Genomic DNA, 27623 nt, shown 5'->3' with positions numbered 1-27623 from the left:
GCACCGGCTTCAAGGAGAAACATTTCAGTTCACACATGTTTCAGTGTTTCTCTAAAAATATATTATTCTTGGTGTGCACATGTGAGAGAAAGCAACTTCTGCTCATTCTGCTCATGAATATATCTACAGACTGCCTGTCTAAAGACTTTCTCAACTTATCACATACACCCCTCCACACACACTGCTTGCAGAATGCCAGCAAGAGCAAGGCAGTTCCTTGACTTCACAATTTGTATTCATGGCCTGAGATTAGGACAAAAATAAGTAATTTCCAAGTTCAGCAAGAAGTCCTCAGCTAGAGGATCTAGAGGATATCCTAGAGGATAGCTCTACTACTACTAATTTGTAAAAGGTGCTAAAGCAGGGTTCTTTCCCTTCCCCCAAAATTAGAACCTCCAGTTGTCCCTACCCTTTCTCCCATCAACATCCCACTGGCCATTTTCCTCCTCTCCTAGCCTAGGTACAGTGTCTGTATTTCATGATGATATTTCCTAAGCCACATCCATGTGTAATTACATCTCTCAAAAGCCATCTTATTTTTGTCCTTCTGAGAAACACAGCATGACAGTTATGACTTGCCTTCAAGACACAACAGTCATTATAATCTACCTGCAAAATGGAGATAGAAAGGAGCCATGCATTCATACTTTCAAAAATAAGCATAGAAGCAGTATCATTTGAAAACAACTCTCTCCTTCTGTGTCAGGAGAGCTGTACTATAACTTATGCAATATATAGCACCACACAGCACTGGACTCTGCTGTTCCTCACAGTGAGATACCAAAAGTCTTTATCCCATAACAGCCACTCCCAGTTTATTCAAAGCAATGTAAATGCAGCAGTTAATTCAAAGGAGGAGAAGTGCTTAAAATCAAACGGTGCCTAATGAAATAAGCTGTGTTTTACTGATACTAAGACAATTTGATACCTGTATTTCTAAAACAATTGAGACCTGTCAGCAAGAAGAAAAGATGGTCTTGGCAAATTGGAGATAGTTATCAGTGAACTGGAGGTCTTGGTTTCTGAAGGTTGGGAAGAAATTCACAGGACACAGATCTGAAGGTAACCTATTGCTAATACAATTCAGAATTACCTTAAATTAGTCAACTACTTGTAATTTTTATAATTTTTTTTTTTTAAATAAGAAACAAGGAAGATAAGGAAACTTGTCCATCCTTTCATGAAGGAAAGAAATCCAACACACAAACAGATGTTTGCTTTTATTGTTTTATGAAAAAGGTGGCATTTGTTGAATTCAAACATGAAGGTACAGATCAGATCTAATCATCTTAGGACACTTACAGAAACAAGGCTTTGTTATAACAAAGAAAAGGCAATTATGGATTTGGGCAAGGGTAACTTATGAGGCAGACCTGCTGGCAGGTCTTTGATATTCTGTAAAGCAATTCAGCAGAAAGAGACCTAATGTTTATTTTGATTTGCATCAAGATCAATAAGATTGAAGATGTTTCTAAGGAAAACTCCTCAGCAATAAGAACTTATACCAGATGACCATGATGAGAAACTGATCTGCATTTAGACTGAGTCTGGCTCTTACTCCTTTAAATGTAGTTTTATTTTTCAATTCAACACTTGTCCTGTTTCACAGAGAATTGTGCCTGAAGTGACTTAAATTTATGCAACATCCACAGAACTCCTGCTTAAGAATTTCACAAGTCAATACATCTACAGCTTTTTCTGAAAATCCATGCAATATTATTATTAATTCAAACCTTAGAAATTTTTATTCCATCTCTGTTTTCAAATGAAACTACATTAAGCATTTTAATTTTCAAGAAATTTCATGCCATTTTGTTGTACTGCAAGTAAACAGAATTCCATTAAATAGTTTCTCAAATATATTAAACCACTCAACTATCATTCTCCTGAACACAAGAAATAATTTGAATTTTTAGAGAAGAGAAGAGAAGGAAACAGAAATATGATGACTTAACCTTGAAGTCAACTCAGACTACTCTGTTTCAAGAACTCAAAAAAGAAGTCCAATAACTAACTAGATAATAGTTACTTATTAACATTTTTTATGTTACCTTGGGGTAGCAAGATCAATGTAGATTGTAGAATGTTGTATTTTCCAACTTATTTTTGTAATCACAACTGCTGTCTCTAAGCAACCTCCAAATATAGTTGGGGATTTGATAAGTGTTCTATTTAGGCTGTTTTAGGAAATGTTTCCACTTCAAGCTATCTTTTGCAAACATTCAACAAAGTAAGTTCCTGTTAAAATCAAAATAATGTATTGATTTTGTCTCGGCTATAGAAATTAGTCATTTTTCAGCTTTCTGTTTGGAAAACAAGCTATTTGAATAGAAAAATTGGTGTCAAACAGTTTAAATTTTCATTCTTCTGCAAAACTGAAGATAATGACAGTTCATAGGACTGTTTTCTTATGCTTTCTCAGAATGCTCTTTCTCTTCAGCTGCTATTTATCCAGCCACAAGTCCCACTTGGACACTGAGGAAATTTTGACTCATTACACTGGATTTTTACTGTGTGCCTCTCCTACTAGAACTTTTCAGTCCCATATTTGTTCTACACTGATAACAACTTGGGCTTTATTTAACATCTCCTGTACAATATTTAGAGGTGCAAACAACAGTTGCATTAATGAAAAAGAAAGCCTGATAAGGGAGTCTGATACAAATCAACAAATTTTTACATGAAATGGAAATAAATTCCTAAGAAATGCACACAGCTGCAGCTGCCTTTTTGACTGTAGAGAGTACTGTTTTTTCCTTGTATAGGATTTCTCCTCCTCTCTCTTAGTTCCTTGCTTATTGAATGTGGCATCAATTATTTCCATAGTAAATGTTTAAGACAGGACAGTATTTATTGCAGCAAAACTATATTTTTATCATGCAGCAATGCCATGCTCCATTTATCCTCATTCAGACACTAATCTATAAAAGTCACAGAAAGCACCTTCATTTACTGCTACTTTTTATACATAACAGAAGCAAGAAACATCATGCTGCATGACAGGGAGCAAAAGAAAACATGTTTATCACTTATAAGCTTTTCAGCTGATTTACTGTTTTGTGCTAACGTCACTAAGCACAAAAATACACTCTACTCACCAAATAAATTGCTTGAATGTCCTTGCTTAGATATGGGTTTCAGTTCATTTAATCCCCATGCGTAACGCTTATAATTATCCCAGGCATGCTTCATCATCTGTAGGGAAACGAAAGCAGGATTATAATGTTGATTTAGCAAGAAGCCACAGCAAACACCCACTTGAGAATATTCCCAATATTAAAAACATTTAATTCAATTCTTAACCAAAGTCCTGCTGTAAGCATTAGATCTATGAAATATTCGATAAAGAATAACAATAGCATTGTTTTCCAGGTAGCAGTGGGATGGCTGCTATAAGAATTACATGACTGTCCTCTCCACTTCTGTTACCTGCAAGCTTATGGTCAAGACACACTCAAAAATAACTAATTTTTAGGAAGGGAATTCATTGTGTCCTATATCAATTCAATTGAGATTTTATTTCCCTTTAGCATATACCTCAAAAACTGCGAGAAGAAATATTTTAAAGGAAGGTTTTTCCCCTAGAACCTTTAGATTTTTTAAGGTAAAAATAAAGTTTACAGATTCTGGCAGACACCTGCTTGCTGGTTCAAACTCAGCACAGCTAGTAACAGTAGAAGGATGGTAAAGCGGGCAGGCAGAACAGCTGGGAAATGTTTTGAGATTTTTAAAATACAATCTTTTATGACTACAAATGCATCTGTGGCTACTTTCACATGTCATTCTGCACAAAGAGACAAAACATTTACAACTAAACTTATCACTACCAAGTCATATTTTGCACGAGAAGAGGTGCACCACAGATAAATACTGCTTTGGGACACAGCCTTGCAGAGCCCAGCAGTGCTGCAGTAAGAGCAGGGGGTATCCACACCAGAAGTTGGGATTGGGTTGACTCAAGAACAGCTCACACTCCACCACCATCACCAGACCTATCTGGTCTGAACTGTCCTTTTTCAGGGTGGTCCAGGTGCATGTCCAGGAGCTCACCTGCCCCTCCCCAAATGTGGGGGGAGAAGAATGCATACAGCTCTGTGACAAACCACCGCCACTCCAGCAGATCCAACACCTCCCCTAACCAACCACCACTTCTAACACCTGCTCAGGAAGAGTCTTCTTTAAAGGACACCACAAGCAGCATGACTTTATGTAACAGAAAGAAAGATGTTGCCTCCTTGCTGTCCCTCCTCCCCTCTTCCACAAGACAGTGTAGGGTTGGGAATGCCAGAGGTCATCTTCTAGACAAAAAGTGACAATTACAGACCTTTTCAAAGATACTGCTTCAGGCTGTCAGATGACAACACTGCTCTGTCCTTGCTATCAGACCTCTTCTTTAGGCCATGTGTCAAGGATAATTCTGTTAAATAACAGTTACAACCCTAAATTTAAAAGCAGCAGCCTTGGGACATGCTGATAATAGTAATCCTGCACTTTCTCCCTTCCTCTTTCCTTTGCTCAAACCACAGAGAAATTATGTCAATTAAAAATCTGCATTAAGCCATACCATAATAAATGACAACAGATTTTCTAGAATACTGCTATACCTATGAGAATAAACATTTCTCCAGTATTAGTGGGAGAAAAAATGCACATCTATCCTTCAGGAAAATTCATGGATGTTAATCTACACTACCGGTTCAGGTTTACAAATATAAAAATTGGCAACAGCAGCTAATATGTGTGCATTTTCAACCAAAAGATTAGCCTGGTGTAAGATCTCAGCTGAAAGGCAGCAAGTCAGAGACTCTGTGGAAATGGTCTCAGGCCATGGATGGCAGTGATATGCCGGATGGCAGGAGCTGTGTCCATTGCTTGACTTCACTGCAGAATGGCTTAGGAGCTCTCCCAGGACAGAGATTTTTGTCTCAAAGCAGAACTCTTAATAGGCAGCCAACTGGCAGACTTTATGACTATGGGGCTTTCCCAATCCCTGGCTACAAGGATCAAGACTACATGAAACCAATCAAGAAACCAATCACTTCTCCACAGCATGTTTTATAATTTATCAATTGAAATTTTCTGGTAATTTTGTCTACTATACAAGAAAGACTTATTCTGCCCTGCCATCATATCCAAGATCTGCAAGCTCAGCTTTAGATATTAACGTACAAATTCTCAGAGATTTTGGGAGGCTAAATCCTATGCTTTCTCAAAGCTTATTTTCTAATGCAATCACATCAGAATCTTTTCCTTTGCTTAATCTTAATCAGGACACACCACACAAAAGGGCTTTTTTTTTTTTTTTAAATAAACTAAACTTGGAATTAGGTGGCCTGAATCAAAGGGCCTAAATATGTAGTATTATAACAACATTATAATTGCTCAAGCCACTCCCACCATTGTCCTTCCCCTTTTCTCCTAGCACATCTGTGCTCCTTCACTTGCATAAGAAATACAGTGGTCATCTATTCCCAAACCAAGTCAGTTCAAGAAAGACAAACTTTTGCAGGTGGCATTGCTGTTTTGAGGATCATTTTTGTCTTGTCTGATTCCCCAAGTCAGATTGTCACGAGTATCAGAGTCAGAGAAAGGCAGGAGCAGCTCCAGACTGGCTCAGTCCAGCCACAAGAGCCACAAAGTGTGCGATGCTACAAGATGTTCTAGATGATGAAAAACTTGCCATTAGTTTTTCCCCATGGACTGACACTTCAATCATTGTGTCATAAATGTATTTGTGCTTTGGTAGCAGAAACCACTCTGATTACACTATTGCCATTGTATTGCCCTGAGCTAGTAAGACAGGAAGATAAGCCAGGCAGTAGACACTGCCTTCTAATAATATCTATTATTGTGTGCCAGTGGACATCAGATGGGTTGTTGGGTTTTTTTACAAAACTTTCCTCTCATTCTGCTAGCTACTCAGGTACATTTATCTAATTATCTAATTGCTTCCTAGGAAATTACAATGGGTGGATTTCAACCCCATGTTGCTGTTTGCCAAGCAGACAAAAGAAACCCCAACAAAACCCCAAAACAAACAAACAAACAAACAAACAATAAACCAAAAAGAACTGCTCTACCTAAACTTAAGGAAATATTCCAGGAGGAAAAACCCTACCAGAATTTACTGAGTGAGAGCTCAAATTCATCCCTTTTGGCTAATTAAAGAGTTCTTTAGAGCTCTTCCAGAAAACCTAGATTTAGACAAAACCACTGAGGTAAGTAAGTAAATTTGCTCCAAAGAAAATGCACCATTAGGACATCCTTGCTTAGACATTTGGGGATTTATGGACATACATTGAAAGTAAAAGGCAGCTCCAAAAGCAGTCGGTGAGCCCTCTAGTGTTTCAAAAGAAATGAGGCATTCCAAACAGACACAAAAGTGAATGGCTCCTTAGAAAAAAGTTATTAGCACTTTGTGTTACTGGGCAAAGAGCCCGCAGATAGGGTAGCCAAAGGACCCTACCTTAATCAACACTGCCTTGCTACACAAGTGACTGCTCATTTAACCTATCAAGAAGTCTCAATTTCTAGGATTCAACAGATCAGAAATACTCTACATTCTTTCCCTGCTGTGAAAATTACAAAATCATATTAAGTTTCCCACCACATTAACTTCCTATCTGTAAATAACTTCACTTTCTATGTCAGAATGAAAAGGTTCTAAAATATTGAGGTGCAATTTTAATAGACCCAGCTCACCCAGGGGATTCTTTGCTTAGGCAAAACTGGTACTAGTACTGGTACTTTGGGAATTAATTTTAACAGGTTTTTTTGAGAAATCCATCTGTCTTTGCTACCTTCACCTTTTTGTTTGCATGGGATAGCACCAAATCATTATCTACTGATTTTTTATTTTTTATTTTTTGGTAATTCATGAAGAGTCTTTTGATCACTTCTCTGACTCCTTGTACAAGTGCTGTTGATCACTTGAGATTTCTAAAGATCACAGTTACTGAGAACATCTGGTATACCAACACAACATTACTGATGCTGTTAAAAGGAGAAATTCCCAATGAGGGATACTTCAACAGCTTTTGACTAGATGATTCCTGGTACTCTCAAACTCCTCTCCAGTATAGCTAATGAAATTGTTTTAAATAATTCCCTATGTCTTCCATACTTGGATGTTAATAGGCAGAGTTACATTTGCATAGAAGCATCCCTCAATATTTCTAGTTTTACTACATATTAAAAAAAAATAAATCACAGAATGGCTGGGATTGGAAAGGAGAGATGATCTGGAGATCAGCCACTTCCAGTCCCAGCGCTAAAGCAGGTTCACCCACAGCAGGCTGCACAGGATTTTGTTCTGGCAAGTTTTGAGTATCTCTGGAGAAGGAGAATCCACAACCAGCAGCTTGGTCCAGTGCTTTGACTCTCTTGCAGTAGAGAAGTTTCTTCCTCACATTTAGATGAAACTTCCTGTGTTTCAGTTTGTCCCAATTGCCACTCGTTGCTGGGTGAAAAGCCTGACCCCATCCTGACCTTAAGATATTTGTATGCATTGATAAAATCCTATTTCATTTGTCCTCTTAAGGTTCAACAAGCCCTTAGCCTTGCCTCATAACAGAGAGATGCTCAAGTCCCCACATCATCTTCTTAGCCCTTTGCCAGACACTCTCCGGTAACTCCTTGTCTTTGTTGAACCGGGGAGCCTGGAAAGGTTCATTGAACCTCAAACTCTACAAGGGGCTCACAGATCCTTGTTCTGTGAAAAGAGAAACAGAAACAGAACCCTTTCCTACAGCCAAAGTATTGGCCAACTAAAAGATGATGATAATGCATTCATTTGTTGGTATTTTAGTTGCTGCCTTCTTTCAAAGCCCATTTAAGTCACTTGAAATCTGCAAAACACAGTTCTGTTCAAACATTGACAGAAAACAACAGCGATGCTGAATCGGCACAGTAATAGTGGTGTTTAGATGGAAACTATTGCAGTACCAGGTGCAGTGAAAATAATAACTTTATAAGGTTTATTTTTAGCAGTTACATATAAGTGGGGGAGATGCCAAAGAGAATGTCAGGGAAAGAATTAAACCACCTTTTAAACTGGGATATTAAAGTAGAAAAAGGATTAATTGTATGAAATAGTACCATTCTGACCTTCAACAGAGCCATTTAAATTTTGCCAAGACAGAGACAGAAGGCAGAAGACCAAGGTCCTGAAAGATATGAAGAGACAAAAAAAATCCCAAACAACTCCCTCCCAAGTCAAACCTCCCCCTGCAACAAACCTCTGAAGAAAATGTAACAGTTTATCTATTTTTCTATTAACTCCCACACCTAGCTTAAATAATCTTTTCTTTCTCAGTTTACACTGATCTTTCTACACATTTAAGTTATTCTCACCTTTTAAACTCCTCACCAGAACTACATGTTCAGTCAGACTAGTCTCCCTACATCTTCTCTCCTTGCTGCTGTAACTAAAACATCATTTTTCCACTGTATGAGGAAGGGTAAGGAAGTCCCTAGAATTAGTAAGAAACCTAAACAGACATTCCACTTGAATTTTCCTCCTGCACAAATCAACTTGCATAGCTGAGGACTGTTCTGGGTCTGGCTGGGTTGGAGTTAGCATCCATCACTGCAGCCCATATGGTGTTTTGAATTGGTGCCTGAAATAACGCTGATAACACAATGTTTTGGCTGTTGCTGAACAGCACTTATAAAACAGTAAGGCTTTCTCTTTTTTCAGCTCCTGCCCCTTTTCCACTGCCTCTGAGAGGGAGAATGGAGGAGGTGGCTATAAGGTTGAGGGGGGGACAGCTGGGAGAGCTGACTCCAGTTGGTCAAAGGGTTATTTCCTACCATGTTAACAACATGCTCAGCAACAAAAACTGGGACAGAGGAAGAAAGAGCAGCTTCCCAAGGTGGCTGGTGTTCAGCGACTGGGCATCAGTCTGATTGTGGGAGGATATGAGTGATCCTCCCACAATCAGAGGATATGCCTTTGCATCATTTGTCCCTGTCCCCTCCTCCTTTCACCTAATAAATGGGCTTCATCTTGACCCACCTCCTCTTTGGGTTTCATTCTTCCTGTTCTCTCTTGCAGCCCACCTGGGCCAACAGCTGTGTGGGTGCTTGGCTGCTGGCCCTGGTGAACCCACCTCAGTGTCTCTCATCAGTGCAGGAAGTTTGTGACCACAACACAACCCCCAGCTGGTTTCGTTGCTCTGATGAAATATTACATCAACATTAACAAAACCTCAAGTTTTAGAAAGCCTTATATTCTTTCTGCTCCCACCAATGTTAACCAACAAGCTAACTAAGACTCAGTGAATCAGAATCACAGAAGGGCTGAGGTAGGAAGAGACTCTCTCTAAGTCATCCTGTCCAAAGCTCAGTGAAAACCCTGTTCTCAACTGTTTCCACAGCCACTCAGTACCAACCAAATTGCAGCACAGCTGAAAAAATCATTACAAAAAATTATTATTAGCAAATGCAACACTACCTTTGAAATTATTGCCACCAATTATGATTTCTGTGTGAAAAACTGTATGATCCACCTTCAGCTGATTCACTATCATTTTCAAAAAGCTCTGCTGTATATATGAAAGCTTTGTTTAATATGCTCTTACTGAATCTACTGATTACCACAGTGAGTAATTCTTGGAAACACACAGCCTTTTTTTCTTTAGTTATCGAAAGTATTGTATTTGTGTTTCATCATCTTCAATACTATGGTATTTAATGTAACATTGAACTTTAAAGAAATACATGTTATTAACCAAGTTTATGGAGCTTTTCTTGAATAATATGGATCTTGAAAACATGAAGTAATAAGTGACTTTTCTTTTATCTCAATACATAACACTTTTTGTAGGATTAGTAAGCACAACTACACTGCAAATTCATTTCACAATTTCCCTTGTTTCTGAGCATGATCTTTGTTACCTTTGTCAATATTCACTATTATTGCTTTGGTAGTGCTTTAAACCTTTTATTTCAATCTTTTCTTGCAGTTCTGCAAGCAATCCTAATACATTCCAATATCTTTTCCATCTGGAAATGTTTTGATCACAGTAACTACCTTAACTTTCTTTTTTTTTTAAAGTAATTTTTATCAGTATTCACAGTGTGTTCAGACTTGCTCTATAATGGAAATTCTAGGTAAAGATGTAAAGTGTTCTACTATAGTTACTTTGCTGATTAGTTCATAACCTTATCTAAGCAGACATGCAGATCTGACTAACAGTGATACATGTCTGCTTTAGGCTCTTTCAGTTACTCTGTCTACTGTTATGCTGGACTGCTGACAGAATTCATTATAAGCAACTTTTCACAAAATGAAAACTAAAAGTTAGCTTTTTAAGTGAACACCAAGATTCATTAGATAACTAGCTAAAACTGGTTTATGTTTAAATCATTGTTTTCTGTAGGTAGAATTGTGTCCTGAGTTTATTTTTAAACTAAAAATTAGCAATTATAGTTGACTGAATTTTATTTTAAGCTCTTTGTTTTCTGTTACTATTTCTTACTCCAGAAACAAGCTGAAGAAATAAACTCAAATATATAAAGGTTCATCTCAGTTGATACTGTTTATTTTTTTCTCTTGAATCTGACAGAAGATACAAATGACAGACTCCCTTTCTCTACTGGCAACAGAAATCTGTTTTTTTCCTTCAAGACATGTAAAATAAGTCCTGTCACTATGAACCTTCATATAAATAATCACTTCTTATCTGTCAGCAGGGAGATTATTGCAAATCAGGAGCTTGACAGATTTTTGGTGTTTATAACCTCATTTCCTAACAGCATCATCCCGAGCTAAAAGCCTACCACACAGTGTCAATGCTTGTTTAATAGTCACTGCCAAAGTGTCACCATTTCTAATTTAGTAGGTGGATGATAACCATGCTCTGAAGCCCTGGCAGGCTGGAGGAGCTCCCGTGAGTGCTTCCTGATGGGACCTCCACCCAGCCAAGAAAAGCCACAAAGGAGACTTTAGTATGATTTAATGGCCCAGTACCAAGGATTCCCAATCGCCCTTTTCCACTAAGCAGCAGACAAGGGTTTGGGGAACATTTAGGTGCTCACATCTTCCTTGTGCATTGTGATAGGAATGAAGGACTACTAACAACACATAGGTTCCTCCAGCAGTGCTGCCCCAGTGTAGGGCACCACCAGACACAAAGTGGGGGAAATACCCATACCTCTTATCATGACTATAAAACTAAGGTAGCCAAACTGATTTACAGGATTTTCCATTAATATTAAACATGCATATCATACCATGGAATACTTTATATGGTTCTGTATTTAATGATCTGCATTAAAGGGATATGCTAGTAAAGTCCTACTACTCCTCAGCATTTAAGTATCTTACAAATAATTTATTTCTTGCCCACAAAGACAAATTAAAAAAAAAAAAAAATCTAGCATTTGCATAGAAAAAAAAAAGAAGAAAGAGAAAATAAAAATCTCAAGGCCTATTCTGAGAATTAATTCATCATTTTTATTGCAAAGGACTTCAAACTTCTCAAATGGAAAGCCTGACAAAAATGCTAAGTATTATTCCCTCATGTGTTAAGTTACAGATAAGCTTCTATTCTTATATTTTCTATTCCTCACAGTAGCTTGTAAGCCTCCTTAGGACTGTATTAAACTATCCAACTAATATTCATCATATGCCGTTCTGGGCATCATTTATTAACCAGGGACAGACTCCACACAGTGCTTCATTCTGTTACTCATTTTAAAAGGAATCAATTATCCTATTAATTCTGTAACAAGAATTCTAATTAAAAGGTAACTAAAGAGAACAGGAAATTTTCAGGTAAGGTATTTTTCTGCACTTATTCTATTACTGTGTATTTTATTTAATGCACAAGGACACAAGAAAAAAGAGACTATTTCATATAAGAAATGACTAATAAGAACAGCCACCCTTATGCTTTGATGTCTGCATTAAAAAAAAAAAAAGTTATTTGAAAATGATTGTATGACATATGAAACTAGACCATGATAACAAGTCACGTTTTACTCATTTGTCAGGCATACCTCTCTGTTACTTGAATATAACTGAAATATCTGTCTTTGTTAACAGTTATGTACTGCTAAAATTATAAATTTACTGAAAAACTGGAGATACCAGGATGTTTTTCTATTAGTTTCTGAGAGCTGGGCTATAGTGTATTAACTAGTGAATTGTTCATTTCAAAAGAAGAGTGATAAGTCAGAGAAACCAGCAGGAATACCTTCAGGAAGGAAGAGTTTTCCTGCATACTTCGTATATTCATATAATTCAGTCAGTATATTAGCCAATATTTACAGCCTGCCTCTTACCTGGCCATCTGACCAGTACACCTACGAGAAAAACAAACTATTTGGTGCAGCATAGAAATATCCTGAGACTCTTTCCTTGACTAATCAAAAACTAAGAAGGCAAGAAAAATGTACAGCCCTTCCCACAAAGAGCACTGCCCTTGCACCTTCTGTAACCAAAAGTCTAATTTCAGCCAAATTAAATCAGCTATTTCAGGGAAATAGAAAAAAGTGTGGTTCAAAAATCTTGCCCGTATAATATAGCAGCATTCATCCCACCTTGAACCAGCCAGAGTAGATCAGTTTTAGCTCAGTTTTAGATTTAATCACTCAACTCTAGCTGTCTTCCACCAAAAGCATAGAAAACTAAATAGATATGCAAGAAAATTCTATTTCCTTATCAAACAGAGGGGTTTGAATAACCTTTTTTTTATTATTATTGTTTTATTTCCCCTCCCAGGTAAGCTATGATTTGAGTATGTTCTGTAGGCATTTAAATAGTTTTTCCCAAAAATAACTGCCTTGAAAGCATCAATTAGGATATTGTTGAACTCCTTCTTCCTCCAGCTCTCAGTTACTAGTGGGTGAACCAACAATGCTTTCCCACTAACTACAGGACTAAGTGGAAAAATAAAAGAAAATATAGTACTGAGACGCAGTATTATGAAATTTTGAAAAATTTAAATTAATAACTGAAAATGTTCCTTTTCAACTTATGTCACTTGCCATTTATGTCTGTATACAAAAACAAGGTGGAAATCTTCCATCCAGCTCCAAACAAAGGTGCAGTCTAAAGAACAAGCCATACAGCCTCTACCTTACAACTTAGCAACTGTTACTAAGATGTGCATTTCAGAAAAAAAATGAAGCCTACAGCCTGTCACTCAAAACCACTGCATTTCTCCAAGGCTGTCTTCTTTAATACTTAACATAAAAAATCAGATGGGCTCTTTAACAGATACAGGGAAAAAGTACTTCCTTATCACTAGCACAAGAGATAGATGATGTTTCTACAGACAACCTATTATTTCAGCAGTTTGGATATTTATTTTTTTCTTAAAGCTCTGTGGTGACACTCTATTGTTCTAGTTTTTTTGTCTAAGGAGAGTAACTGTTAGCTATTTTTTAAAAGAACCAGATCACACAGATGTTTTATGTTAATGAAACACCCGTTAATAGAGAAGCAAATGACATCATGAGGTAATGTGGAAGAACTCAGGTCATTGTTCATTACTGACAATAACCAGAAAGAAAGTTCAAACATTTTTACTTAAAACATAAAAGCACTGAAGACTTGTATAAAAAATTGCAGAATTAGTAGCAGCCTCTTAAGTTCATGCACAATTTGATTAATGTCATAAAAGTGAAGGAAAAAAGCAAGCAATTTGTGGAAATACTACTATTATGAAGAATAGTGGTATACATAGACTCATCCCACTCAGTGTCATTTTTTTTTTCTTGGTCTACTTATGACTTGCTACAGTTTCCAAGAACTCCCAAGATGAACAGCAGCTCCTGCACCTGCATGATACAATCATGCTTTTGTTCTCTTTTTCCTACTATTCTTTAAGAAATTATTGGGTAAAGTTTTCTTTTAATTAGATTATAAATTATTCATGGCATTTACTGTATGTCCTGCTTGGTTTTGGTACCTAGCAATCTATAGCCACGCTGCTAGTGAAGTTCCAAATCTCAGCAGGGGCAACACAAATAAAAAAATAAGCAGTACAATAATAAGCAATGTTATGCAATACAGCACAGCCACAGGAAGTGATTAACATCAAGGTGACTCAAGCTGCTGTTTCAGAGCATGATTAACATACACAAAAATGAAGATACCTTCAAGCATTTTGAACCTGTCTCTCCTTACACATTTCTAAGTTTTGCTCTGCTGCTAAAGTCAGTAACAAAGTTTTGGCACCCTTGTTCAATGTTAATCATCAATATATCCAGGTCTCTCCAGCATGTCTTTTAAGACAGGAACAACAACTAAAAAAAGCAACAACAACCTTCCTGAAGTTTCTCTCCCTTGCAATATTAGTCTACATTCATCCCACAATCCTGCTTCCCCACCAGGGAATTGGAAGCGACAAGATGGAAAGAAGTTTTAGTGGTGAGACAAATGCCAAACTGGCACTGAAAGGCAAAATTTCAGATGTATTTTCTAAGAGCAATTTTTCTTTAACTGCACTTTCTTTTATTTACTTACATTTGATTGAAGCAAGTATTTTTAAATGTTTTTTTAATTGTAGGGGTTTTTTTAAGAAAAAAAATGAAACTGTGAGCCTGGCATTATTAGTTGGTTTGGGGACATTACCAACTTAAGTTAAATGGCTAATAACAGTAAGTGAAAACACAAACAAGCTACAAAAGCTACTGGAGTTTCCCAGCTAATGAGAAACTTACTAGAGCTTGATGCTGCCCCTGAATCCATGAAGTGCAGTGCACTTTGAGTTTTCAAAAATGCTGGGTACTGACAATAAATACTTCACCCATGCTCAGACCACCAGCTTTGACAAAGGCCAACTTTTCCTTTGCCCTTCCCTCTCCTCTCTCTAGCACCCAGTCAGAGAAGCTGAAGTACTTCACTGCTAAAGCTCATTATTGTGGCACGGTCCGAAGTCAGAGCCAGTTCACTGGAGAGTATTTACATAGATTAACCAGATACGCAGTTGATCAAGGGCTAAGTCTGCATCATCACCGCTACTGCCAGAGAAGTCTCTTCAGCCTAATATCCTGGAATTAGGGCAAAAGGATGGAACTGTTTCCCAGCAGCTGAAGACCTGTTACATGTGGGTCAAAAGCAGGTGGCACCTGAAGAATAGGATGCAGTGCAATCTTACCAAGCTTGTAAGCAACCACTTTGGGGTGGGGGAAGGAAATCCTATCTGGGAGCCAGGGCTGCTGTTGGCAGAGGTCAAAACAGGCTGGAGAACAGGCTGACAAATACTTCATGAAATTTAGCAGGGTTCAGATGGTGCATAAGGACAAGGAGCCAGGGAAGCAGAGGTGCAAGCTGCCCACAGTGGCTGTGCCAGCCCTGCTCCAGGGGATTCCAGCACTGTGGAGGGAGACCCAGACCTAAGCAGCCCTGTCTGACCTTGGATCAAGGACCTTCTCATACCTCCCAACCAAGTTATCCTGCAGACCCACCAAGTTCAGTATGGATTGCAGATATGTATGCACATTTTACAGGGCAAGCAGATTGATTTGCTTTTCCCAATCAACAAGGACAGGACTCAAATTTCAGCCCAAGATTGTGGCTGTTTAAAATATTCCAGATGAAAATCATGAATTGTTGAAGTCTTTTCCCAGCCTTCAGAAATATTTCAAGGTATCTTCTATATTGAAAGAAATAAATGTCAGCTATGCAAAACACTGCCAGCTCATTTCTGACAGGAAGTAAGAGCTATCTGCTTATGGCATTAGTGCAGAAAGATCCAAGAAGAACAGTTAAGATAGTCAGACCTGGAAAAACGTGATTAAGATCCAGTGTCATCTACAAATTCATTATTTTTCCCCATCTCATGTTTACATCTACTTATCTTGGTCAGAATTGATCAAACAGCTTTTCTAGGGCTGCATTTGACTTCAGAAAAAAATTTATTTTAAGAAATATTTATTTCTGCAGCCCTCAAACTATCTCCAGGAAACATGGGTTGCATAGCAGCAACTTTTCTGAGGTGAAAATTTCTTGCTGTAAATTAATCATCACATCTAGCTGTGCAAACAATGAAATAACCACCAAAACAGGAAACGTGTATCAACTATTTTCCTTCAGCAGTTTTATCACGGTATTGAAATAAAGCTGCCTAAACATTACTATTCTTTGTGTGGCATTTTTTTCCTCTTGAAATATTTATTTGATTAGGTGCCCTGTGGATCCTGACACAATCTGTGCTGGTCAAGCTCCCCAAATACAAGACAATCAGACCTTACAACTTTTGCTTAATTACACTACTACAGTATATACATGACACAAAACAGTGGCTGGATTGGTAAATTAACTTTCCAGTTCATGTAAACACATCTGCAAAAATAGTAATAAGATACTTTCCTCATATCCAGCAGGTGCAATGTACTTATTGGTATCATATTTCCTTCCATCAGGCTGGAGTAATGATGGCACCTTGGAAATAGGGTCCTTTATACTGAAAAGTATAGGCCATGGGTCCTTTTGTGGAAGGATGCTGCTTAAGAACAAACTTAAAGTTTAAACAAATCTGCTTTTATGTTCTAAAATTAATTTAACCCTTAAGTAGTATCTCTTCCAGTGCTACATACAGCATACTAGTGCTTTACACAGTATTTTTCTTATTTTTCCAAATCTTCCTCAGCAATAAGCAGATATAGTAATATAGCAAATCATAGGATGGTTAATAGTTCATCAGCTCCACATGAATTTGGGAAGAACTGTCATAGGCCTATGGAGAATGCCTGTGATCATGTTTTCATGACAGTCAAAAGGAATCAGATGCTCAGTTGTACAAGAAAATGAATGCAAAACCATAAAGCCATTATGAGACAAAAACAGCCACGAAGGGTACTAGTGGTCTGTTCCAAACACCTCCTGGCAGCAGAGGATACAGAAGAAAAAGGAAGGATTCAATTAAGAGGCATGAAAATATTTTCCTCAATGGAAAGGCTGAAAAATGGGCAACAAGATAAAAAATAAAGACATGGAAAAAGTAAGGATAGTTCCTGAATGACGTTGTAAAAGACAAAAGGAAGAAATGAAACACACAAACAATTAGGTTTGTTACTGAAAAGGCAAACACTCAAGAATCATTGCCAGAAGATACAATGACAACCTAACAGAATACTGAAGGATTTGAGAGAGCAGATGGTCAGAGGCCCAAACTTCATACTGCATTTCCTAAACTGTTAACAAAAAGCACGTCAAATGCAGTTTTTACAGCACAAATAAAATATAATTTTAGTTTGCACTATCTGTAACACAGATAATGGCATGATGACTTTCAAGCACCACAGGAGATACCTTCCACCCAACACTGCCAGTAGAGACCTATTATTGAGTCATAGAATTGTTAAGGTTGGAAAAGCCCTCTAAGGCCACCAGGTCCAACCATTAACACGTATCTGCTAAGGCCACCAACAAAATATGTCCCTAAGCATCACAACTACATATCTTTTAAATACCTACAGGGATGGGGATACCCTGGGCAGCCTGTTTCAATGTTTTTTGTGACAAAGCTTTTCCTAATACCCAACCTAAACCTCCACTGGTGCAAACTGAGGCCATTCCCCCTTGTCCTATTGCTCATTACCTGGGGAAGAGGAACCTCACCCTGCAACAGCCTCCTTTCAGGCAGTAGTAGAGACCAATAACATCCCCTCTGAGCCTCCTTTTCTCCAGGCCAAACAACCCCATCTCCCACAGTGGGTGAAAATTTCAGCTTTTCACTGCCATCTAAACTTACAGTTTCTCAGCATATATGGTTCCTCAGACAAATACATAAGCTATCATGAAAAAACATAGAAAGTGTGATGCTTCTCCATAATACAGTGCATCCAACAACCACCTGTAATTTCTGACCCTTCCTAAGAAGGAACAGGAAAGCCAGCTACTGAGAGAAAGGAAAAACTGCGGATGTGACTTGCTTTCCAGCCACTCCTTTTTTTAAATTCTCTTGCTTTTTTCAGGAAGGTATGTAAAACCACACAAGTCTCCCAGAACCTCTGTCGATTCCTCACTTGCAGTTCAAGACTTCTTAAGGAGATCAATCAGAGTACTTAGTGTAAACTACAGTACAGACAAGACAAAGTCCTTGCTCTCCGTCCAACTGTTTTGGACAGTACAGCCTAAAACTCCAACTTCAGGGGCTTGGAACTAGATGATCTTTAAAGTTTCATCCAACCCAAATCATCGTATGAAAACAAGCTAGGGGGGTTTGTTGCAGCTGTTTGCTAAGAACTACTTAGCTAAGATATGTATCTTTGCTAATATCTACTTCAAAGATAAGCATTTATATGGCAAAAGTGAAAAGAAAACATCCAAATCATTATAATAATTCAAAAAAATATCTATGTCAGGTCACCAAGCTACAAAGTGTCTGGCAGAGTAAAGCCAGGGATGAAGTTTGCTGTCGAAAATCTACTGCCTATGTTTATAAACAGCTCTCCCTCAATGCACAGAAAACAACCAACCAACCAAACATATACAAGGAAAACACACATCAACTTCTCTTGCTGTGGATAGAAAGATGGATTTGACAAGCCCCTTCCAGGCAGGCTGATGGCTGAGGAGCAGAGCAGGCAGGGACTGAGCCTCCCCAGCAGCCTACTTGACAGGTCTTGTCAGTTTTCATTTCTGGCTTACTGCCTGCCCACGAGCAACTTTTGTAAATTCTGAAGATTCTACTTTTGGGTGAAACATTTTTTGAAAATTAAATATATTGTCCTTTAGTCTCACATTTCTTCCCTAAATCTCAAATTTTTCCACCAGGAATGCTCTCTATCCAACTCGAGGCTCAACCCCTTTTCCAAGTTTATCCTTTTCCCACTACCAAGCCCCCTAATCTCCAACGCAAACAAAAAGTTGTGGTTATCCCTGTAGAAAGACCTTAGGAAACGCCCAGCTACATCTATAGTTACATAAACATTGAGGGATGTGTGAACTGCATTTTTCTGCTACCCTTTCGGGGGCGCAGGTGCAAATTACAGACTGCCAGACTCTGTGGGGCAGGGCAGCATGGGAATGTGCCAGGCTGGAGGTGTCTCTGCAGAGATAACACCAGCAGTGAGTGCAGAATGCTGCAGATAACAGAGGGGGAGCAGCCCACGAGCAGATGGCTCACCCTGTCCTGTGGCACCACTGACGAGACAGCAACAGGACAAAGGGCAGGCAGGTGCTAGAGATAACAGACTGGCAGCTTTTAACGGGATTGAGGCCAGTGAGAAAAGTGAAACCGGGCTGATTAATTGGGAAGTGATGAGGAAGATAAATGGAAAGAACTTGGAAAGCAAAGAACAGGAGAAGGGAATGCAAGGAGAAACAAATCAGGCGTTTGAGGGCACATTATCAATGCAGTGAGGAGGAACCTGGGTGCTCTCCCCCCTGCAGGTGAGGGAACCACTAAAGAGGAGATCCCGAGGTCTTAAAATATACCAAATGGAGCAGACCTTTCCCCGTGTTTATAGCTCATTAACTGAGCATTTGGGTAATACTAATGAAATTCTGTTCATGAAAGTTATGAATTCTGTTTGTGCCATTCTGAAACAAGGCAAATAATTTTACTCAGGACCTTTTTTTGTTGTTGTTTTCCTGTCTCAAAAATAGATTTCTCTCAGTACAAGGCAGGCAACAACCATTCCAGTTCTCAGAAGACACCCAACCCAAAAAACGACTTCTAGATCAGAGTCTAAAAGGCGTTATCTACTACAGTTTCCTACCCCTAACAAATGCTTATGAATAGTACAAGCAAATAAACACTTCCTATGAGTAATAGGAGTGTTCAGAGCTTAAGAGTGGGAGATTTTCAGAGCCAGATGTGATGCTTGCATGATTAATAATGCCCAGTAGAGTTTTCTTCCATGAAATTACTCAACTGTTTTCTGAAATTGTTTGAATTTTTTATATTTATAACATCCTGCAGAAAGATCTCTATAGCTCTGCAACATAACATGCAAAGAACCGGTTTATTCTGATTTTATCATCTAGTAGTTTCATTTGATGTGCTTTATATTTGACAAACAGGAATATTTCTCAGAATATATGTAAATAACGCTGCTAAGTACACCATAAAAACTGATGCCTTACTCTTACCTCTTTCTCCCAATTACAGCACTTTCCTAAAAAACACAGACTCTATTTAATCTTAAAATTTTGAAACAAAGTATGCTTTTATTATGCATTTTGGTAAAGATTGTTGTCATGGAGAAAAAACTTGACTGAAATGTGTGATATACTTCCTTCTAATTATCTACTATTTTTTAATTAGAAGAAGTTAATGTGCTTTAAATCTTAGTGCCTGCATTCTAAAATGGGGAAGCAATTCTGATCTTCTCTCAAATACTTCATTAGATCCATCCATAAAAACCTTACATAAGATAGCCATATGTTATCAGAGTATCCAGTTTCCACACCCATGTTCATGAGCAGCAATTTTTGACTCAGAGTGAGAGGCAGGTTACCTGCCCATTATCTCAGTCTCAATATATTTATTGATTTGAGAATCAAATTAGAGAAACACAGAACTTTTAACTCTTAAGGATTCAAATATAACATTTAGCATGTTAAATTAACATGCCTTATAGATGACAGTTTAGGACAACAGAAGTTTCAGTCCTTCTAAGGATACAACATTTCACCAGAACTACAGACTTCCTTTTTTGAGTGCAGAAGTTGAGCACATAACCTATTTAGACAGTTTCTTACAATCTTCTCAAAACTGCATTATGTTTCATTCCTAGAACTTATTCTTTCACAATATCTCTGTTCAAAAATGAAAGAGGAAGAAATAGCTGTTGGTCTGACACTACATTTTAACAAAAATGTGAGATGTTTTATTCTGACATCAAAGAATTTGAGAAAGACTTTTCAGTTCTTCCAAAGCTCTTCTGCTGCTGTGTTTGGGACTAACACAGTAAAACTACACAGGTTTTCCATACCAAGGTTTCCATCCTGTAATGACCACTTGAAAGAAAACTATCAATAAAAAACACCCTCCTGACACATCTGTACGTCTGTTTTGTCTGCTCACTTTCAAAAAATGCTGAATCATGTTTTCTCCACATGACTGACCATACACAGAGATCGCATCTGAACATTGCAGCTTGGATCTGTAATTAGCAATGTTTTTAGTTTGTTTGTTTTCAAACCAGGACACATTGGAAGGTTCTGACATCACTTGTTTAGAGTAGGACACAATGTATCCTAGCTGTTTCCTGTTAATCATAACAATTCATCATTCCCTGTGTCCAGCAATTTAGGGCTGCCAAGCACATGGAACAGCAAACCTGTGTGTATTGGTGTCCTGATTTTGGCTGGGATGGAGTTAGTTTTCTTCTCAGTAGCTGGTACAGTGCTGAGTTTTGGATTCAGTAAGAGACTAATGTTGATAACACCAATGTTTTTGTTGTTGCTAAGTGGTGATTATCCAAATCAAGGACTTTTCAAGTTTCCCAAACTCTGACAGCAGGTGCAGGAAAAGCTTTGAGGGAGCATGGCCAGGACAGCTGACCAAACTGGCCAAAGGGATATTCCATACCATGGAACATCATTCCCTGTATATAAACTAGAGCAGTCTGTTCCTGAAGGACTGCACCCCGTGGGAGGGACCCATACTAGAGCAGCTCATGAAGAACTGCAGCCTGTGGGAAGGGCTCATGTTGGAGAAGTTTGGGAAAGACTGTCTCCTGCTGGAGGAACCCCAAGCTGAGGAAGAGTTTGAATAGTCTGCCCCTGTGGAGAAAGGGGCAGCAGAGACAATGTGTGATGAACTGGCCACAGACCTCATTAACTCTCCCCTCCACCACTGGAGGAGGAGGTGGAAGAGAAAATTAGCAGTGAAGCTAATCCCAGGAACAAAAGAAGGGTGGAGGAAAGGTGTTCTAAGATTTGGGTTTACTTTTCATTACCTTAATCCAATTTGATCTTCCCATGTTGAATCCGTTTCGCTCACGATGGTGACTGGTGAGTGATCTCTCCCTGTCCCTACATCTACCCACGAGCCTTTCATTCTATTCTCTCACCTGTTCAGCAGAGGAGGGGCAAGATAGAGCAGCTTTGGTGGGCATCTGAATTCCACCCAGGGCCAGCCCAACACACTCAGCTAAGCATATTTGCAAACTTTTAGCTGACACGGTTAACTGAGAGTTAAAAATTTACCTGCAGTAGCTAAGGAAGGAGATGAAGTGCTGATGTGAATATTGAAGTGGAAATCTTATTGTCCCATCTGTCAGTCATAAAAACAAACAAGCCAGCTCTATCACTGCCTCACCCTGATGAACAGAGGAGACTCGTTTCCTTGTATTATACTTGTACCCATTAATAGCCTATATTCTTTTAAGGCTGTCATTTCTTTGAGGAAAAATCAGCTTTGAGCTTAGTCCTTTTACACGTACTGGTGTAGTAGCTTTGACAAGAGCTACTAGGCAGTGTGTTCATCTGCTACTGACTCTGAAATAGGTCACTAACCATTGCTCCAGCTACATCAAAGCGGACCCCTCCAGAAGTGTCACACCAGTCAGGGCCCACAGCTGGAGTCCTGAAGCCTGGAGCTTTTCATGTCCCATCCAAGAGCAGTGAGATGTGGCAGGAAAGCCTTTGGGCTGTACAGCACAGGAGAGAAGGCTTTGCTCTGGTGCGTGGTGCTACTGGAACTGGTCTCATATCGGGCCCTCTGGCCAAAGATGGAAAGCCAGAGAGCTGATCCCACAACACACCACTGTAATTAAAATATGCAGCAGCTCTGACTTTCCATTTCTCTACCTGACTTCATGCCTACCTTATATATGATGCCTCTTCTACTTGCTAATAATAGGTAATAACCAGATGCCAGAGCAAGAAATTATCAAGTTTAAATATTGAGCAAGTATTTTACATTTTTGAGGAAGTTATAAAGTCAGCATCAAAAGTCAATAATGCCTACTGGTGCAAGTGAGTGGTGTAATCAGACTGCAGACTAAACCCAAGGCAGTGTCAAGCAGAATGTAAAATGAAGGGTCTGCAAGAGAGGCAGCACATCAGAAGTATGTCTGTATTTGAAGTTTCTTGACAGTATTAAATAAACTCAAATTCAAAAATGTCAGTCTTTCAAAACATATGCCCTGAAAAACTTGTTTAATATTTGTAGTCCGGTGCCATTTTTAATATATTTAAAGAGAAAATGTTTACTGCTTTCTTTTGGAAGAACAGCAGTCTGTGTGGAGCAACATTTGCTGTGTTTGAAAGTGACAGATACAGCCATAAAGAAAGGAAACCCACTTTCACTGCAGTGCTCCCTCTAATTCTCTGTCTTTATTCCCAGTACTAATGAAGGGGCATTAGAGTACTTTAAGAAACCATTGGGAAATTCCAGCTCCATGCCACCATGTCACAGTTACCTTACAAGGCAGACAGTGGGAGAGTTCAATATCTCACCCCTGATGGAGGAATATTTCAGTGGTTCCATCTCTGTACATTAACATTCTTCTTGGAAGCAAACTACTGTAATCATTTGTTCATGGAAGGTATGTTTTTTACAGATCAAAGTGGAATACAGTTTTAGCTTGGCTTCAGTCCACATTACAAAGTCAATAAAGGAATATTTGCTCAATCTATGCTGAAATTTCAAGAAAAAGTACAAATATTCCGCGATCTTCATTCACTTTCAGAAATATTTGCCCCCTGCGCTCCAAAAGGCTTGGCACCAAGTGCCATGATATTTTATGAATAACACCAGCACACACACCATGACTTCAGGGAGAGATGATTTTTCAGTGGCAAAGTGTGAGCCAAAAAAGCAGCTGGTTTTTGGTGAATTTGGTTCCAGCTCTGATCTGGCAGAACCATGGCTGGTTAGAATTTTAAGTATACTGCTAAAGTCCAAGGGAGAATAAAAAGAACAGGAGTTTGTGCTGATTTGGGGAAAGTGGTTGACAGATCTTAAAAGGTCATGAAAATGCAAAAATACTTTTTTTCTTCACAATACATATTTTCACTACTTTTCTGTAGAAACAGAAGCAAGCGGGTTTAGAGACAGGTGCTAAAAGAAATTAAATTCTGCTATAAAACCCCAAATTATTTCTAAATTAGCCCAGAGGTACTACTGAGGTCATTGCTACATCAGTAATACTAACCATTTCACAAAAGCTGGAGAGCATGTTGAAACGGAGCGATGTCCCAAAGTGAGAAATTAACTACATGAATTAACTGCAGAAATTAATTGTTATCAAGTACCTTGTATAAAAAGCTGATTGAGAACTGCTGATAAGAATTTTCAGTAAGCTGTAAAGCAGTGAATCTAATTTGTTTTTCAGCACATTCTGACTTGCAAGCAGATACTGGTTTTGCCAAATAGGTCTATATTTAGTTAGTAATAGCCCTTCTGAAAACCAAAAATATTCCTTATCCCCAGCAGTCCAAAGGGCAAAAGGCAAAATATATGAATAATACAACATTTAATCAGAGTTCCTACAATAGTCATCAGCCTACAGCTACATACATGTATATATATATATATATATGTGTGTGTGTGTATATATATATACACACATGTATATATGATGTATCTATACATCAGCATACAGCTACATACTAAGTTCCCAAAACTATCTTTCATAATCTGAGCTGTCAAACACTTCCTCCCTGCTCACCAGCCAAAACAAGGGCCTTTCCCAGGCTTCAGTCTGGGACCAGCTGAACAAGCAGGAACAGCTGTGAAATATTCATGTTATAGAAAAGCATGCTAAGTAAAAATTACAATTTGAGCTTACTTCTTTGGCAATAATTCCACATATCAGGGTATGACCTTTTTCTTTAGTCTTTTTTCATTAACGGACATACAGATTTATATATCCATATGCATACAAACCTTCCTCCACTCCAAACACTCTTAAATGCTGGTTTCCTTGGTAAAATGTGTCACATTCACGAGATCCCCAGTTACTTTTCAAATGAAAGACGAGCTAGTTTCCCTTATCCCATCAGAAAATTTTCACTCCTTCTTATAGAAAACATCTTAGGGGAATTTAGTCAAGTCCAAGGAAAAGGCTGAAGTTGAAATTTGCATGGGACTGAGGGGATGGGGAGAAGAAAACATAACATGTAACAAATTCCATCTTGTTTTGATTACAGCATGTACAATGCCACCCAGGATGCTTCCTAGAAACAGCATATTTGAAACCAGATAGTACACCATAGCAGGAATATAAAAAAAAAAAAATTGTAAATCAGATATTCTCTTCCAGATAATTAGCAGGACTAAAGGCAACATGAAGTTACTAAGCACAAGAGAATCATTATTGGTGATGGTGCAGTAAAATCAGCCACAAACTTCTCAGGGAATGTTTCTCTATGTGGACATAAGGCAGGGCTGTTAAAACAGACACTTGAGTGTGTTTGGCATTGAGACAGCTGATCACATCCACATTTATTTACACAGCAGTGTTCACATGAACACAGGGGACATTTCAAGCTGGTTTTGAGACTTGTCTTTGGCATCAGCCACTAGTCCTGTGCCTTCCTTAGAAGACACACATTTTGCAAAGAGTGGCAGGAATCTGAAGCATGAAGAACTCCTCATGAAAACTAAAGAACAAAACTGTCATCACAAAAATACTATGCTTAAACAAAAGGTAAAGAAAGATTCAGCAAAATCATCAGAGAACACAGTAATGGGTAATCAGCACACTATGAAGCTACTGCAGAGGTACTCTGAAATGAATGCATGTAAATGCTTTGCAGTGCACTACTATGTATTTAAAATAGCTCCATTCATATTTGTGTCCTCCTAGACTCTTATGATCAAGACTACAGCTGACAAAAAAAAATTTTCTCTCATTGCCCACCAGGTGACCATTCTAACATCTAAAAGTTTCTTTTCACATGCGAGGGATCCAAATGCTGTGACTTCACTAGCTTAGACTACAGGATCAGCCTTATGTGGGAAAACATTCAATTTTTGATTCAAGACACCAATCAAAAATGTAGAAGTGGACATGTGCAGCCACTGGTCATGCTTTGGATTGCTGAACAACATCCAAAATAACTTACTTCCTTGATGAATTGAAACCATACTCAGGTACAGCAGAAAATTTTAAGAAAAAAAGGTCCAATGAAAGTTAAAAGAAGATTAACTCTTTTTTAAAGCCTCAAAGCCCTTTCCTCAAACTTACTCAGTTCCTACCAAAAACTACTCATTATAGGTTTTAAACAGCTACCTTTTCACATTTATGGGGCCAAATAAAAGCTGTGTGTGGTCACTGTTCCCATAACAAAGGGCACAACATACCCATAACAAAAAAACATAACATTTGGGGCAATAGGAAGGTCCCTGCTATAGACAGAACGAGCTTTGCTTCTCACATCACAAAATCCGAATAGCTATGTCAAATTGAAGGGATGCCCATGTATTTCTAGAATGCTGGAAATCAACTCTTTCAGAAGTGACAAGTGGGTGTGGACACTGATCATGAGGAAGTGTAAAGAAAGATTTCATTTTCAAAACCAAGCTTCTGTAAAGCCAGACCTCTTTATGACGTTAAAGAGTGACAAAAAATCAAATGCTGATGAATGGGACTCTTCTGAATCAGTATGTAGTGCAACAACGCAACACCACTGTAAAAATATTTACAGTTTCTCCTGTAAACCCCATAATAAGTCACAAAAACCAGATGGAAATTTAATTGAAAAATATGATTATAAACTAAAAAAGAAATCAGTCAGAACTGTGCTTTAAACCTACTTTAGTGGCATCCATGTAAGTTTCAATACAAAATCCAAACCTACCAACTTTTAAATGACACTATGTTAGCTTTCATATCATTAGTTTCATAATGTCTGCAATGTATAAACATCAGGTGACTGATATTTTGATCAGAGGTGTGCAGAGGAAAGATGCTTCAAAACAGCACCCAGATAATGCCAGTGTGCTAGTCACCCATCTACAACCACAAAAGTGGCAAAAGCTGCAACTAAGAGCTTTGTTATCCATCAGTAACTTGTATTTCAAAAATTCTAATGACAATTCCCTATATTAACCAAACCTCTTTATCCAGTAAACCTTTCCTATTTTTTTAAGTCAAAAAATATCTGCTGAGCTAACATAGAGTTGCCTGCTGGGCTTCCCCAATGAAACAGAGAGGCAGCAAAATAGCCAGTAAAGGATGCATTGGCATTTTCCTCCACCACCCCAACTCCCGTCATAAAAGCTTGCTTCAAAGCAACTGATGCATGAATTAGAAACTTCTGAACCCCAAATCTATTTAAATGCTACACAGCAGAGATTATGATCCTGAAAGAACTGCAGAAGGCAATATAAGACCCTGAACTGCAGGAGAATGAGCGCAGTTTCTTCAAGGACCTGATCTGCAGGAACCCATGGGAAAAGGGCTGAGGTGCCCAGGAGACCTCACTGATCTTCAGTGTGCCACATCAGGAGAGGAGGGTGGCTGCATAAGGAGCTCAGGTGGAGCACAAGACCTCAGGGAAGAGGGGGGAGGAGGAGATGTGGGGAGATGTCAGACTGCAACTCAGAAACATTGGCTGGGCACCAGGGAAGAGGAAGCCAAAACTCATCTGGAAGCTGCCAGAGGACAGGAGGTGCCTTTACAGCAACAACAAATGAAGGACCAAGCCAAACAGGCACTGGTAACTGCGGAAAAAAAACCAAAAAAAACAAGAAGGAAATTCC

At 38.5% G+C, this 27623-nt stretch overlaps 1 protein-coding gene across 1 annotated transcript in view; it reads right to left on the bottom strand.

Moving 5' to 3' along the window:
- MAN1A1 (mannosidase alpha class 1A member 1) overlaps nt 1–27623 on the bottom strand; it is a 135332-nt gene that overhangs the window by 101448 nt on the left and 6261 nt on the right. Inside the window, exon 2 of the mRNA XM_033512824.1 lies at nt 3099–3195. Coding sequence (XP_033368715.1) covers nt 3099–3195 — 97 coding nt within the window. The remainder of the gene's footprint in view (nt 1–3098; nt 3196–27623) is intronic.

Source organism: Parus major, chromosome 3 (genome assembly GCF_001522545.3).
Source record: "Parus major isolate Abel chromosome 3, Parus_major1.1, whole genome shotgun sequence".
NCBI lineage: Eukaryota > Metazoa > Chordata > Aves > Passeriformes > Paridae > Parus > Parus major.
Note: the sequence above shows the minus strand (reverse complement) of the source record. Positions and strands in the feature narration are given on the sequence as shown.